This window comes from Pantherophis guttatus, chromosome 2 (assembly GCF_059756535.1).
Source record: "Pantherophis guttatus breed Tessera chromosome 2, ASM5975653v1, whole genome shotgun sequence".
NCBI lineage: Eukaryota > Metazoa > Chordata > Lepidosauria > Squamata > Colubridae > Pantherophis > Pantherophis guttatus.
In genome coordinates this window covers 189,653,973-189,668,192 of record NC_142064.1, presented here as the reverse complement: position 1 = coordinate 189,668,192, position 14,220 = coordinate 189,653,973, and the positions used below count along the sequence as shown (strand labels likewise).

At 39.0% G+C, this 14,220-nt stretch overlaps 1 protein-coding gene across 3 annotated transcripts in view; it reads left to right on the top strand.

Moving 5' to 3' along the window:
- RAD50 (RAD50 double strand break repair protein) overlaps nucleotides 1-14,220 on the top strand; it is a 54,933-nt gene that overhangs the window by 26,268 nt on the left and 14,445 nt on the right. For all 3 annotated transcript variants that reach the window (XM_034404566.3, XM_034404552.3, XM_034404561.3), the window contains exons 16-22: nucleotides 5,260-5,386; nucleotides 6,542-6,735; nucleotides 6,912-7,022; nucleotides 8,273-8,365; nucleotides 8,470-8,583; nucleotides 10,858-10,985; nucleotides 13,046-13,270. In XM_034404566.3, the coding sequence (XP_034260457.1) occupies nucleotides 5,260-5,386; nucleotides 6,542-6,735; nucleotides 6,912-7,022; nucleotides 8,273-8,365; nucleotides 8,470-8,583; nucleotides 10,858-10,985; nucleotides 13,046-13,270 (992 nt within the window). The remainder of the gene's footprint in view (nucleotides 1-5,259; nucleotides 5,387-6,541; nucleotides 6,736-6,911; nucleotides 7,023-8,272; nucleotides 8,366-8,469; nucleotides 8,584-10,857; nucleotides 10,986-13,045; nucleotides 13,271-14,220) is intronic.

Below are 14,220 nucleotides of genomic sequence, written 5' to 3'. Positions count from 1 at the left end.
TCGATGTTAGAATTAATTGAAGCGAAGAAGAAGCAGAACAACAATAAAACACCAGGCCCAGATGGCATCCCGGCAGAATTCTACAAAATCGAGAATCAGCCAATGGATGACATTCTATTACAAGTCCTGAACGAAGCGATTTTAGAAGCTAAAATTCCCAAATCATGGGTAGAGACAATCATTACACTGATACCTAAAGAAGACTCAGACCTAACTCAAACCAAAAACTACAGACCCATATCACTTCTAAACGCAGACTATAAATTATTTACATCGATCATGGCTCAGAGAATGAAGAGAATTATTGTGAATTATATCCATCCAGACCAAAATGGTTTTATTCCAAATAGGCAAATCAACAAAAACACAAGAACAATAATTAATATACTGGAATACTATGAACAAAAATCAGATGAAAAGATGGCCTTACTCTTCCTCGACGCACAGAAAGCCTTCGACAATCTTAACTGGGGGTTTTTAACATTGCAACTAGAAAAAATGGGAGCTGGCGAGAAATTCCTTAATATGATTAAAACAATATACTCAGATCAAATTGCAAGAATATGGATAAATGGAGAGACAACAGACCAATTTAAAATATCCAAAGGAGTGAGACAAGGATGTCCCCTCTCTCCCATACTATATATACTAGCACTGGAGCCCCTATTGAACGAAATTAGGAATGACAATGAAATAAAAGGATTAAGAACAAAAAACCAGGAATATAAACTTCAAGCATTCGCGGATGACGTAGTATTTATATTAGAGCAACCGAAACAATCAGGACTGAATTTATTAAGGAAGCTAGAACAATATGGCGAAGTGGCAGGTTTGAAAATTAATAGACAAAAAACTAAATTACTAACCAAAAATTTGACAAAACCCCAGGAGGAAGAGCTGGAAGAGGCACTAGGAATACAAACAACAACTAAAATAAAATACTTAGGAATTTGGCTCACCAATAAAGTATCATCATTAAAAGAAGATAACTACATCAAATTGGTTAAACAGATACAGAAGGACTTAGAGGCATGGAGTAAATTAAAACTATCATTATTAGGCAAAATTGCGTCAATTAAAATGACTATTTTACCAAAAATGTTATATTTATTCAGAACAATACCGATAAATCCGGGGAAAACATATTTTAAAGACCTCGACAAAATGATATCCAAATATATATGGCAGGGGAAGAGAGCCAGGATTAAATTGAAACACTTGCAAGATACCAAAGAAAGAGGCGGCCTGGGATTACCAGATTGGCAAACCTATTACATTGCAACAGCCCTAACCTGGATTAAGGATTGGATGACACTCAAAGATAAACGAATATTAGCTCTAGAAGGATTCGATCTGTTCAAAGGTTGGCACGCATTCCTATGGGAGGAAAAGCCCAGACAGCATGAACACTTTAGGAGACACTACATTAGAGGAGCACTGGCAAAAATTTGGATTGAAATAAGAAGGAAACATTACGATAAAATTCCAAGATGGATATCAACCATGGAAGCACAAATCTACCCGAATACAATGGATATGAATAAAATGAAGACCTACGACGAATTGCTGAATACAGAGGGAGATATAAAAACAACAGAGGAACTGAGACAACAGGGCACGGACATTGATTGGTGGACGTATTTACAGATAAAATCAAGATATAAAAGTGATATGAAAAAATTTGGAATCCAAAAAGAAAGAAATGAATTAGACAAAATTATAATGCAATCAGATGACAAATTAATAACTAAAATATACAATTATTTGCTTAAATACAAACTGGAAGAAGAAGTGGTGAAGGAAAATATGATTATTTGGGCTAAAAATTTTGGATATAATATTAATCTAGAAAAATGGGAAAAAATGTGGAAAGTCAATACTAAACTGACAATGTCCGTGCCCTACAAGGAAAATACATACAAGATGTTTTACAGATGGCATCTCCCCCCTGCACGGCTGGCAAAGATGTTCCCCAACACCAATCAAAATTGCTGGAAATGTAAAACACAGAAGGGGACTTACTACCACATGTGGTGGTCATGTCCAAAAGTTAAAAAATTTTGGAAAACAATTCAAAGTCAATTAGAAGAAATCACCACCCAAAAAGTACCCCTTAGACCGGAAACATACTTATTAGGAATACTTACAAAAGATTATAAAAAAGAGATACAATACTTAATTATACACATCCTAACCGCTGCCAGAATCGCTTTTGCACAGATGTGGAAATTGGAAAATACGCCAACACAGGAAAAAGTAATACAAAAAACAATGGAATGTGCGGAAATGGATAAACTGACCAAAGAAATTCAGGGAAAAGAAGACTCAGACTATTATCTAATTTGGCAAAAATGGTATAACTGGTTAGAAAAAAAGGACACGAATTAAGGAAATATCATCCAACTATATCCAAATACAGAAACAAAATGAAATACCGTTATATAAATATTGATATATGATGAAGTATAATATGTACAGATATATTGATATACAATTACCGAAGTATCTCCACTTCAAAGCTCAAGTCTCAGGACTTGATTTCATTGTATAGTTAGTTTATGTATAGTTTGTTTAAATGTTTGTGTTTGTCTGTGTATGTTGGACTATAATAAAAAATTAAAAAAAAAAAAAAAAAGAGGACTAGGATAGAGGAACAACCCCTATCCCGAGCCCTCCAGAGATCATCCACCAATGCGACCAATGCCGTTTCCGTGCTGTGCCCAGGCCTGAAGCCAGACTGAAGCAGATTTAGATAGACAGCTTCATCCAGGTACTGCGGGAGCTGTCGCACCACCACACTCTCAACAACCTTCGCCACAAAGCGAAGGTTGGAGACTGGATGGTAGTTAGCCAAAACAGCCGGATCCAGAGAGGGCTTCTTGAGGAGGGGCCTCACCACCGCCTCTTTCAAGGCAGAAGGCAAGACACCCTCACTCAAAGAAGCGTTAATAATCCCCTGGAGCCAGCCTCACATAACCTCCCGGGAGGCCAGCACCAACCAGGAGGGACACAGGTCCAATAAACATGTGGTCACGTTCAGCCGTCCCAGAATCCTGTCCACGTCCTCGGAAGTGACAGGGTCGAACTCCTCCCAAATGACATTCTCAAGACCTGCCTCCATCATCCCGCCTCTACCCACCCAGTCAGAGACCAAGCCTTCCCGAATCTGAGTGATTTTATCGTGCAGATATTGCACAAAATCCTCAGACCGACCCTGCAAGGGATCCTCCCGCGCTCCCAGATGGAGAAGTGAGCGGGTCACCCTAAACAGGGCGGCTGGGCGATTATCTGCAGATGCGATAAGAGCGGAAAAATAATTACATTTTGCTGCTTTTATCGCCACTAGGTAGGTCTTAATGTAAGACCTCACTAGTGTTCGGTCAGATTCGGAACAGCTGGTCCTCCAACCGCTCTCCAGGCGTCTTTTCTGGTGCTTCATCTCCCTCAGCTCCTCGGAGAACCAAGGGGCCAGGGAAACTCAGCGACGGGTCAGAGGCCGCAAAGGCACCACTCGGTCCAAAGCGTCAGTGGCCACCCTATCCCAGGCAGCCACCAGCTCTTTAGCCGAGCTGTGAGTCAGAGCCTCAGGGAATGGCCCAAGCTCCGTCTGGAACCTATCAGGATCCATCAGGTGCCTGGGGCGGAACCACCTCATCTGTTCCGCCTCCCTGCGGCGGGATGTGGCGGTTAGAAAGTCAAGCCTAAGAAGGGAATGATCTGACCATGACAAGGGCTCAGTCGTTATCTCCCCTATCTCAAGATCATTCGTCCACTGACCAGAGACAAAAATCAAGTCCAGAGTATGTCCTCCCGTGTGAGTGGATCCATGAATTAATTGGGTCAGGTCCATGGCCGTCATGGAAGCCATGAACTCCCGGGCCGCCTCAGACGTTTGGCCGATAGATAGCAAGTTGAAGTCCCCCCATGACCCTAAACCTGGGGGTCTCCACCGCCACCTTGGCAATCACGTTGAGCAGCTCGGGCAGGGCCGCCGACATGTGGCAGGGAGCCAAGTGGCAGGGAGCCAGGTACATAATCAGCAAGCCCATCTGCCTCCCATGTCCCCACTTCACAAGGAGGGACTCTCATCCGGCTATCTGAGGTACAGTGGCCTCCCTTGGAGCAAGTCCTTCCTTTACAAGATCCGCCACCCCCCCCCCATCCCTCCCCTGGGACCTCAGCTGATGGAATGCGTAGAAACCCGGTGGGCACATCTCAACGAGGGGAACCCCCCCCTTCCTGGCCCAACCAGGTCTCTGTAATACCCACCAGGTCCGCACCCCCCTCCTGAACCAGGTCACAAATGAGGGGGGCTTTATTTACCACAGACCTGGCGTTGCACAACATCAACCGGAGGCCCAGGCCCTGAGGGTCCGAACAACCCGGGGAACGAGAAGAGCATTGGGGCCGGAGCGCGCAATCGCTCGCAAATAGCGAGTGCGTCCTCCCATAACACGATATAGCCCCCTGCTCCCGCCATATCTGCCCCTCCCATCCATAGTGCCGATGGAAACACCCTCCCCAGTATAGGAACTAGCCCCCCCCGCCCCCCAAGTCATAACCCTCTGCCTGACCCAGCCTCGACCCCTGTGGGTTGGCCCCCAAACCCACCCTGGTCGTACACATAATATCCTCCCTCCCACCCCTTAAAAGTGAATTAAAAAAGAATACAAAGAACTTTTAAAAACCCCAACGCCCTCGTGCCACCTCTCGGGATTCCAGGACCCGTCCTTGAGGTATTTCTTGGCAAGGCCGGTAGGCCACTTCCAGAAATTGGGGGCAATGGTTCAATGGAGGGGGGCATGTGTAGTAAAGGCACAACAAGGTTTGGGGATATGGGGGGAGGTATGAGGGTGAAAAGGAGGTATGGTTAAATTCTGGGAGGGTGCGCAAGTGGCAGGTGCAGTGCAAGTGTGGAGGAACTGGGGTAGGATGCACAAGTGGGAGAGACTTCGGGCAGGACTTTCAACCTTCCCTGCCAGCTTCCCCACTGAGTTCCTGGAAGTGATCAAGGGGAGCTGTGACTGGTTTTAAGTGCAAACTGGTTGCCAAATACCCAGATTATGATCATGTGACCATGGGGTGGCAGAACTTTTAACAACCAATCATAACTAATATTCATTCAGCACTATCGTAACTGGTTGCACATTGAAGGTTGCAACAATATGCAACCTTCAATGTGGTTGCACATTGAAGGTGACCTATGTTAAGCACCTCAGGATTCTCAGCATTTTCTTTCTGGTTTTTTTTTTTCTTCAGATTGATCTAAAGGATGTTGAAAGAAAAATTGCTCAGCAGGCAGCTAGGCTCCAGGGAGTGGATTTGGGCCGAACTCTTTTGCAAGTTAGCCAAGAGAAACAGGAAAAAAAACATCAGTGGGACACAGGTGATGACATACAAGGAGTAAACATGTTTTCATAATTAAAACTGTGTTCCTTAACTGTGTTTCCTATGCAAAATCTTTAAAATCAATTTTTTAAAATTAACGAAATCATGGAATCATTTCTCCCCAAAGAAGTTATTTATTTATTTGTTTATTAAATTAAATAAACAAATCTCATGGTTTGAAATACCAGTAAATAATCCACTATTTATTTAAAGAGTTGCTTATTAAATTAAAAATATAAGGATGACTGTGCAACACTTGGATTTAACTCAATTGTGTTTTTTTCAAGAGGCAAATGGACTTTCTGGTTTTTCTTGGAAGACGTTTCACTTCTCATCCAAGAAGCTTCTTCAGCTCTGACTATATGGTGGAGAATGGAAGGATTTATACTCCTTGCAGACAGCTGGCATTCTTTTAGTGAGTCGTTAAGGCCACCTGGAAGTTTATCTCTGTCCTCAGGGTCACCTGAGTAATGCAAATGGGTGTAGAGCCTTATTGGAACTGCTGAACAGACTGTGTTGTAGACTGGAGATAGTTGATTTTGTATCTCTCCCCTTCTTTGACCTCTCTTTCAAACCTTCCATTCCCCACCATCCATTCAGAGCTGAAGAAGCTTCTGGGATGAAAAGGGAAATGTCTTCAAAGAAAAACCAGAAAGTCCACTTGCCTCTTGAAAAAGCTTCTTTGAGACAGCCATGATCTGGATGACTGAGACTCTCCATAGACTTTGTATTTAATATCCAAAACATGACTTGGGGAGTGGCAGAGTAAAGCATTGCATGTGTTTGTAATTCCTAATATCAAACACATATTTTCCTCTTTAAGTATCTAGATATATTTGGTCGACATTTGAAGCACTGTACTTGATAATTCAAGTTCAGATTCAAAAAGGTGCTTGCAAACGTGTGGGCTCACCTTGCCTGTAACCTCTTAAAGTGTTAAGAGTGAATCTTAACACTCTTACTTAGGATTCTGCTGCTAAAGGCAGCCATGTAATCCTGGAAAAGAAGTTGGTATTTTAAGGAGTTGGAGACCAGGTGCCCACTATACTCTACTGCACATTTTTGCTATTGTGATTTCAGACCGAATTTCATCCAATTAATTGCATTCTTTCCTAGTTTATTCAGAAGTGACTCCCTTTCATTCTGCTTGCAGTTACTAGCAAAATCGAACTGAAGCAGACACTCAAGCAAGACCAACAAAATCAAGTCCAGCATTTAAAGTGCACAGTAAATGAACTCAAAGCTGAGAAACTTCAGATATCCAGCAGCATGCAGCGTCGACAGCAACTTGAAGAACAGACTGTAGAATTAACAACCGAGGTGCAATCATTAAATAGAGAGATCAAGGTAAAATAACTAATGAATATCGGGACTATCATTGCTATTCCTCCCTTGGTTTCAATTTTATTCAGCTTTATACATTCGGTCAAATAATCAGAAGACTGCTACATGTATTTGTAAAGGTAAAAAGCAGATTTCTAAAACAAAAAAACATAGTTGTGTGCTTTTTCTTTTCTTTTCAGGAAGCAAAAGAACAGTTATTTCCTTTGGAAACAACTTTGGGAAAACTACAACAAGAAAAAGAAGAGTTGTCGAACAAAAAGAATACAAGTTACAAAATAACACAAGAGAAGGTTGGCTGCTGGTCCTGAATTGGTTTATATATTCTTGTAGGAAATTAATTTTTTGGTTATTGGTTATGTTTCGGTATTTTGGTTATTTTTTGTCGTCTTCTTGTTTTTAAGCATGACAACCACTCAGATCAGCCCCAACATTATATCCTACAGTTAAACTAAAACTCAGATCTCTTTCTCATCATTTTCACCATTTTTTAAATGCTTCCTTTAAGTTTCCCCTATAGAAGCAATCTACTCCAAACACAGCCTCTGGTCCAAAGTGAGCTATTACATTTTCTCCATTCTTCACAAACATGAAAGACTCTTTACTGATAACTACAATCTTGGTTAGAGCTATTTTGAAAATTCATGGTTGCAAAAATGCTGTCTTGTTCTTCGCGCATCACAAATAATAAGAGGCTTAGAATGCATGTTACCTTCAAAAGAGGAAGACTGCCCCCATTATAACTTTTTGCATCTGTACAGAATTATTTGGTTCTGTACTTAGCAGCTTGAACCTATCAAGTGAAGGTGTTCAGAAATTGCAAGGGATTTGGGGTCCAACATGCTACAACTGCCAAGCAGAAGTACCCTAGACCCTCAACCTCTGAAGGAAATGAAAGTAGACTACAAGAATCATTAGATAGTTCCTACAATGAAGAGTGGTGAGAAATGAAATCCTTCAAATTTGTATTAGAATTGAAGAAAAGAAGCACCTACCTTAACCATTTGAAGAAAGGTGTTTCTTCATTACTTAACGCAAAATTTCTGTTTCAAAAGATATGCTTAGCTTTAATATTAGTCTATTGCATAATAGCTATGGAACAGGAAACATTTATCTGTGCTAAAGATTATTAGAAAAGGAGTTAAGAATAAGTTGCCAGTTCTACGGTTATAAAGCTGTCGGGCATCTACACTTGAAATGGTACTTCCCCAAAGGATGTTATAAAACTCTTCCCCCTCCACTTATCAAACATTACCAAAGGGCCAGGAGGAAAATAATAACCAGACACCTGTGGATCTTCACAGTAATCTCTGCAGAAATCACAATTGATCTATAAGGAAAAATAAACATTTTATTTCCTTTGATCTGAGCAACATGTTACAAATTTCATATTGCTTCTCTTCAAAACATTCTGGTCTAATTAAGGTAAGGTGCCGTTAGAACGTACAGTGTTTTGAAATATATATTACTTGAACAATATTGGCTATTGATTAATATATTTATATTTCATAGAATCAAGCATATTTCTTATGCATTTGAACAGATAAATGACATTAAAGAAAAAGTTAAAAATATCCATAACCATATGAAAGAGATTGAGAATTATATCCAAGAAGGGAAAGAAGAATACAAACAGGTAATTAGCAAAAAACTAATAAATAATAATAATTTTCAGAAAGTCTCATCAGATTTTACATGAAACTTTGAACACTAAAATGTTTGTTTATTTTTCATTTGCAGCAAAAGGAATCTGAACTGGAGGAAGTCACAGTTGAGCTAGTAGATTGTGAGAAACAGAAAGAGAAGATAAATAAAGAAACGGGAACAATTAGGCAAGATATTGATACACAAAAGGTACCTTTATCTCCTCCATTAATCTAATATAACAATATAGATTGTATATAGTATCCTCCACATTTTAGTAATACTTTAATCTGAAATGTTAATAGACAAGAACTACTGTGATATCTTAGATTCTACTTTATGAATTGCATCATATTTGCTGATAATTATTATTGATCTTAATAAAACAATGATTTTATTAAGTGATTTAACTTGTGCAGTGGTTGCAATAAAATCCTCTGGTACTTAAGAAGTAACTGAAATGAAGCAGAAATGCCTCCTATGCTTTTATCATGGAGGTGCAATTTACTAGTAATCTCAAGTACCCAAATACAATAATACAAAGCAGAAAAAGAATGAATAATACCATTTGTAATTCTTCTCTGCCAAAAATTGTTGGCTGATATTCTGTGCTTACATTTCCATGTATGTTATCCTGATATAAATTGGCTACCAAAATGTTCTGGTGATTAGAAGGAGTGGGCAATAGAAATAAATGTGATAGATAACAAAAATATTAGATAAGTATTAGAATCTCACTACAAGTTTTGATTGAAACATGAACAATAAATGCTGCTTCAACACAAAGCAACTTCAGGAAACAGTGAGTGAAGATAGAAAACTGGTTATAAATTCAAATGTTTCCTAAAGTTGTAGCGATTTATGCCATTACTGAATGTTATTTCAGAAAATAAACTATATTCCATTTATTGAATGGCAATCATTACTACAGTAGTTCTCTCCTTTGGAACTTGCTTTATTCTCCACTAATGAAATCTATTGCTTCTGTAAACCTAAATACAATAGTATGAAATTTTAATGATTTATGCTGCTTGAATAAATATACTTCAATGAAGCATTTGGCTGACATCTACTTGTACAGAGGGACTTGCTTATCTATGTGCTGCCTTATATGCCTCAAAGTCTCTATGGAAAGTCAAGAATAGGAAAGACTTATTCTGCGGTGGAAATAATTTTTGCTGATTTAATGCACAATTTGATTCTACATATAACTTTCTATTCTGGACATGATTCTTCTTGCACAATGAGATATCATCTGGAAAAAAAAGTTAAGTTCTGGTGTCAGTTAAAATAACTTACTGCCTTCAAGTCAGTGTTGGCTTTTGATTAGAGCCTTGTTGATTTCAGCAAGTGGTTTGCCATTGCTGGCTTCCCTGGAGCTGAGAAACAATGACTGGTCCAAGGTTACAGTGACTGGTCCAAGTTGGTTTTGAGCCTGAAGTGGGACTAGATGCCTTATCTATTGCAATAATTCACTTAATAACTACAATTGAGACTGGAGTCTTGATCATTAAGCAAAGCAGTAGTTGAGCCCATGTGACTGTGGTGGAATTTGGCCTCTGTGAATGATTGGATTTTGGCTTGTGAGGCATAGAGCTGGGAGTCTTTCCCCGCTTCTGAAGAGTTGTCTGCAGAGACAAGAATAAAGGGTTTTGGGGGCTCCAAGCATTCTTGAATTTCAGATGCCAAGGTTCAGGCAGACCCAGAGCTGGATGTCCTTCTCTCCCTGCCTCTTTGGGGCTCTCTGCAGGGATTGGGAGAGAGGGATTTGGGGCTCCATGCATGCTTGAATTTCAGCTGTGACAAGGACCTCTTTCATCCAGTCTTTCATCCAGAGGTGAAAGGGAATCCTGTTGGCAGACGATAGTAGTTTGCAGCCTTCCCTACTAGCTTCCCCATTAACTTTTTGGGGAGGTTGGCAGAGAACATTGCATGCTGTGATCACATGACTATGGGCACTTGGCAACTGGACATAGTGTGAACCGCCAGATCGCAATCATGTGACCATGGGGTGTGTGTCTGTGTGCAACATTTTGTGGTAGAAGTCCTTTATGGGGCATAAACCACCATTTCCAAAGCCATCATAATTTCAAACTGGTGTTAAGCAACCGATCATTAAGTGTAGATTAGCTGTTCACCTAAGTAGCTGTCTAAAATAACACATGCATCTAAAAGATTAAAGTAAAGCTTAAAGAGTATTTTTGAACAGATTCTTAAACTGTGAGCGGATACACCTTTTTTTAAAGCTAATTTGGTTTATCCATGCAAAATGGGAGCTTTGTCAAAGCTCTTTCCCACTTTCCCACTTTCCCTACAAGTCATAAAATTAAAATTCATTTATCGTTTTAAGGGATCGTGATGTTGTAGTCTTGGAAAATATCTGATAACAGCTCCTTGTTAACAAAACCCATTGCTTATGTTCTTCTGATTGTAATGGGATAAAATCGTATAGAATAATTCACTTTTCATTTTATTTGCATTTAGATTCAGGAACGATGGTTAGAAGATAATCTTACTTTAAGAAAAAGAAATGAAGATCTAAAAGAAGTTGAAGATAACATAAAACAGCTTTTGAAGGAAATGGGGGAAATGCAAGTACCACAACTGAAAAGGTATATCTTGCTTTATAAAGAAAAATCATTTCTTAAATCAAAGGCATTAGACCTCAAGTATTTGCATTTTAAGTATTTTTTCTTATGTGGTCACAAGTATTTTTGTAGTGTCTGCCTAGTGATAGAGGACTGTCTTGTAAACTTACTGTTTTGATTAGATGATTCTCTCCTCTCAACAACTGTAGCATGAGCAATCAACTTGACTGATTTCAGACCATTTGTTTCTGATAACTAAATAGTGCTTCAGTGTTTCTTCTATTGTTTATGCTCAACATGTGGTATCACAAGGCTCACTGCCTCTAATGTTGATACCTCTATTGATTCGTTACCATGACTAGGCATAGATCAGCTGTAATTTCCACATCATTCCTATAGTTGCAAGTTTACAGTTATAAGGCAACTGTTAATTAGAAAGAGTCTGGTGGCACCTTTTCTGACTATTTTTATGAAAAGGCATAAGTTTTCATGAGCTGTAGTCATTTCATCAGATGCATGGCATGGCTAAACTCATGGAGGACAGCTATTGTAATCCTTGAAATATAATGTAGCAAAATTATTTTCTGTTGCTTGACAGGTCACGGCTCAAGCGAGCAGGTTCAGGTTACAAATAAGGGATTTGAAACTAATGCTGAGAACATCCTGATATATAAATTGCTATAACTGTGAAACACTGCCTCAGAAGTAATGTTTCAGCGGAGGTTGAATGGCCATATACAGTATGTCACAAAAGTGAGCACATCCCCTCACATTTTGTAAATATTTAGTACTCACTTTTGTTGCCAGAAGTTTAGATATTAATGGCTGTGTGTTGCATTATTTTGAGGAGACAGCACATTTACACTGTTATACAAGCTGTATACTCACTACTTTACATTATAGCCAAGTGTCATTTCTTCAGTGTTGTCACATGAAAAGATATACTTTAATACTTACAAAATGTGAGGGGGTGTACTCACTTCTGTGACATACTGTATCAATGTTGCTATAACAAGCAGGCTTGCTTCCTCAAAGCCTAGGAGAGCCTAGGTCTCTTGACTGCCAGCTGATCGGATCAGAGGCCTAGCCCACAAGTGTGGCCACCTGTGGATAGATCACTAAGCTTCCACCCTGGTGTTTCAGAGCACCAGGCTTCTCACAGCCATGCATGTAGACTTGTTTGGAAGCCTTTTCAGCATTGGAAGGTGGTGCTCAGGCCTTAATGTAACTGGATTCTTCCCCCTTGCTGGGCTGTTTTTGGCTTTGCAAAGCCGTTTGCTGCTTGCTGCCTCCTTTTTAGATCTAGCTAGGTGGTGGACTTCCCAGAGCCTCCCCTACCCCTGAGACACTATTTAATGACTGCCTCAGAGACAGCAGGATTGGGGTGGGTCATTAAGCAAGGCCATCTCCCTTAATGGCCATCACAAATTGCAACCATAATGAGCAGGCTCCATTACAGTCATAAATTGAGGACTACAGACTATTTTGTCTTTAAACTGGGGAATGAAACAATGTTCAAAACTACAGATCAGGATTAATGATAACTATGGCTTTTAGATATTATGGGAAACCATATTTCCCTTATGATATGAAAAAGTGTCAAAGATGTAAGAAAATGTATTATCATCCATAGTTGAATCATGGTTGGATATCAGCTCAGCTATCATGAAACTAGTGACTTTCTTTGTATCTTTTTTTAATTTATTCTCCTCCTATAAACCAAAATATTTTATTTCAGAGATTTGAATGCACTTTACAACTGTAAGTATTATTTAGATGATTTCATGTTTCAGGCAAGTTATCGTAATGCCTTTACATTACTAATACACATGTCTGAAAAAATGCCATTTCTTCATCCCATTTTATACTTTCACAGTTTGTTTTTCATTGTATTATACTTCCTTTAAAATGAGGATTCTTGTTTCTTTCTGTTGAAGATGTCCTCTCCATTTCCATAGTGCCCTAATTCCTCATGTACACTTCTTTTGTAATCAAGTAGGCAATACTTTTTGCTCATAATTTTTTGTGCCATGTAAAACTAATAATAAAACTGTATGTTGATCTCTTTTTTTTTTTTTACTTAGAAATCAAAAACATTTAGAAGAAAAAATAGAGGATTTGAAAAGAAGCCATAGTTTGGCACTTGGTCGGCAGCATGGATTTGAGGAGGAGATCCTGAGATATAAGAGAGAGCTGAAAGAACAACAGTTTAAAGATGCTGAAGAGAAATATAGAGAAATGATGATAGTTATGCGGACCACAGAACTGGCAAACAAGGATCTTGACATTTACTATAGAGCACTGGATCAGTGAGTAATGTCATATACCCAAAATATTTCTATTTCAAACTAACCCAAATAACATTTAGCCGTTCTTTAATAAATCATTAATATATGTTTGAGTGGATGGGATGAATATGAAGGTATTGTCTGCAAAAAATACCTCTATTTAAATTTTGGAAACCTAGGATCTGATTTTTGGATATCTGATTTTTGGATACCTGTTAAAACCCAACTTGCAAGTATGTTCTAGGTGGCAATTAGACATGCATACTTGGATTGCTAAAACTGAATAAGATCTGTATTCCTTAGGTTAGAGTGAATATATTTAAACTCAAATATGATCTATTCATTATTGGAAGACAAGAATTTACATATATTTGGTTTTATTTTATTTTGTCTTTTTAATCTGCTACTGCTCATCCACATTTAGAATAAAAGCAGACCTACAAACAAAATGAATAACAAAATATTTATCACTCAATTAATTTGTTCTGTGCTTGTGCAATAAAGTATCAGTAATAATGGAAGGCTAAAGTTTTTTCCAGAAGTCCCACCAGACAGCAACATATCAACTTTTTCCTCAGTTCCACTCCAAATGCTGATGCATTGAGGTTCAGCCCACTGTTTTTCCAGGCCTTCCTTCTGTGACTCTTCCTAATTCATGTATTGGGATGTGATAGGTCTTTGTTGGCCTGTGTGGCCCCAAGAGATCCATTCAAAAGCAAACTCACAGTCAGAAAAACAACATATGGTAGTGACTCATCCTCATTACCAGGAGCTTATTAAGCAGATTGGTAGAGTTTGTGGGAAGAAGCACCCACCACAGACAGTTTTGTGGTTATTTCGGCCCAGGATATTTTGCCAACATCTCTTCTGATTCCATATTTCCGCCATATTGAGGACAGTACGCAAATCAGTATTTTTTCATGCTAAGTGTCCTGTGATGTTGACTTACCACATCAATATCAAGATTCTTA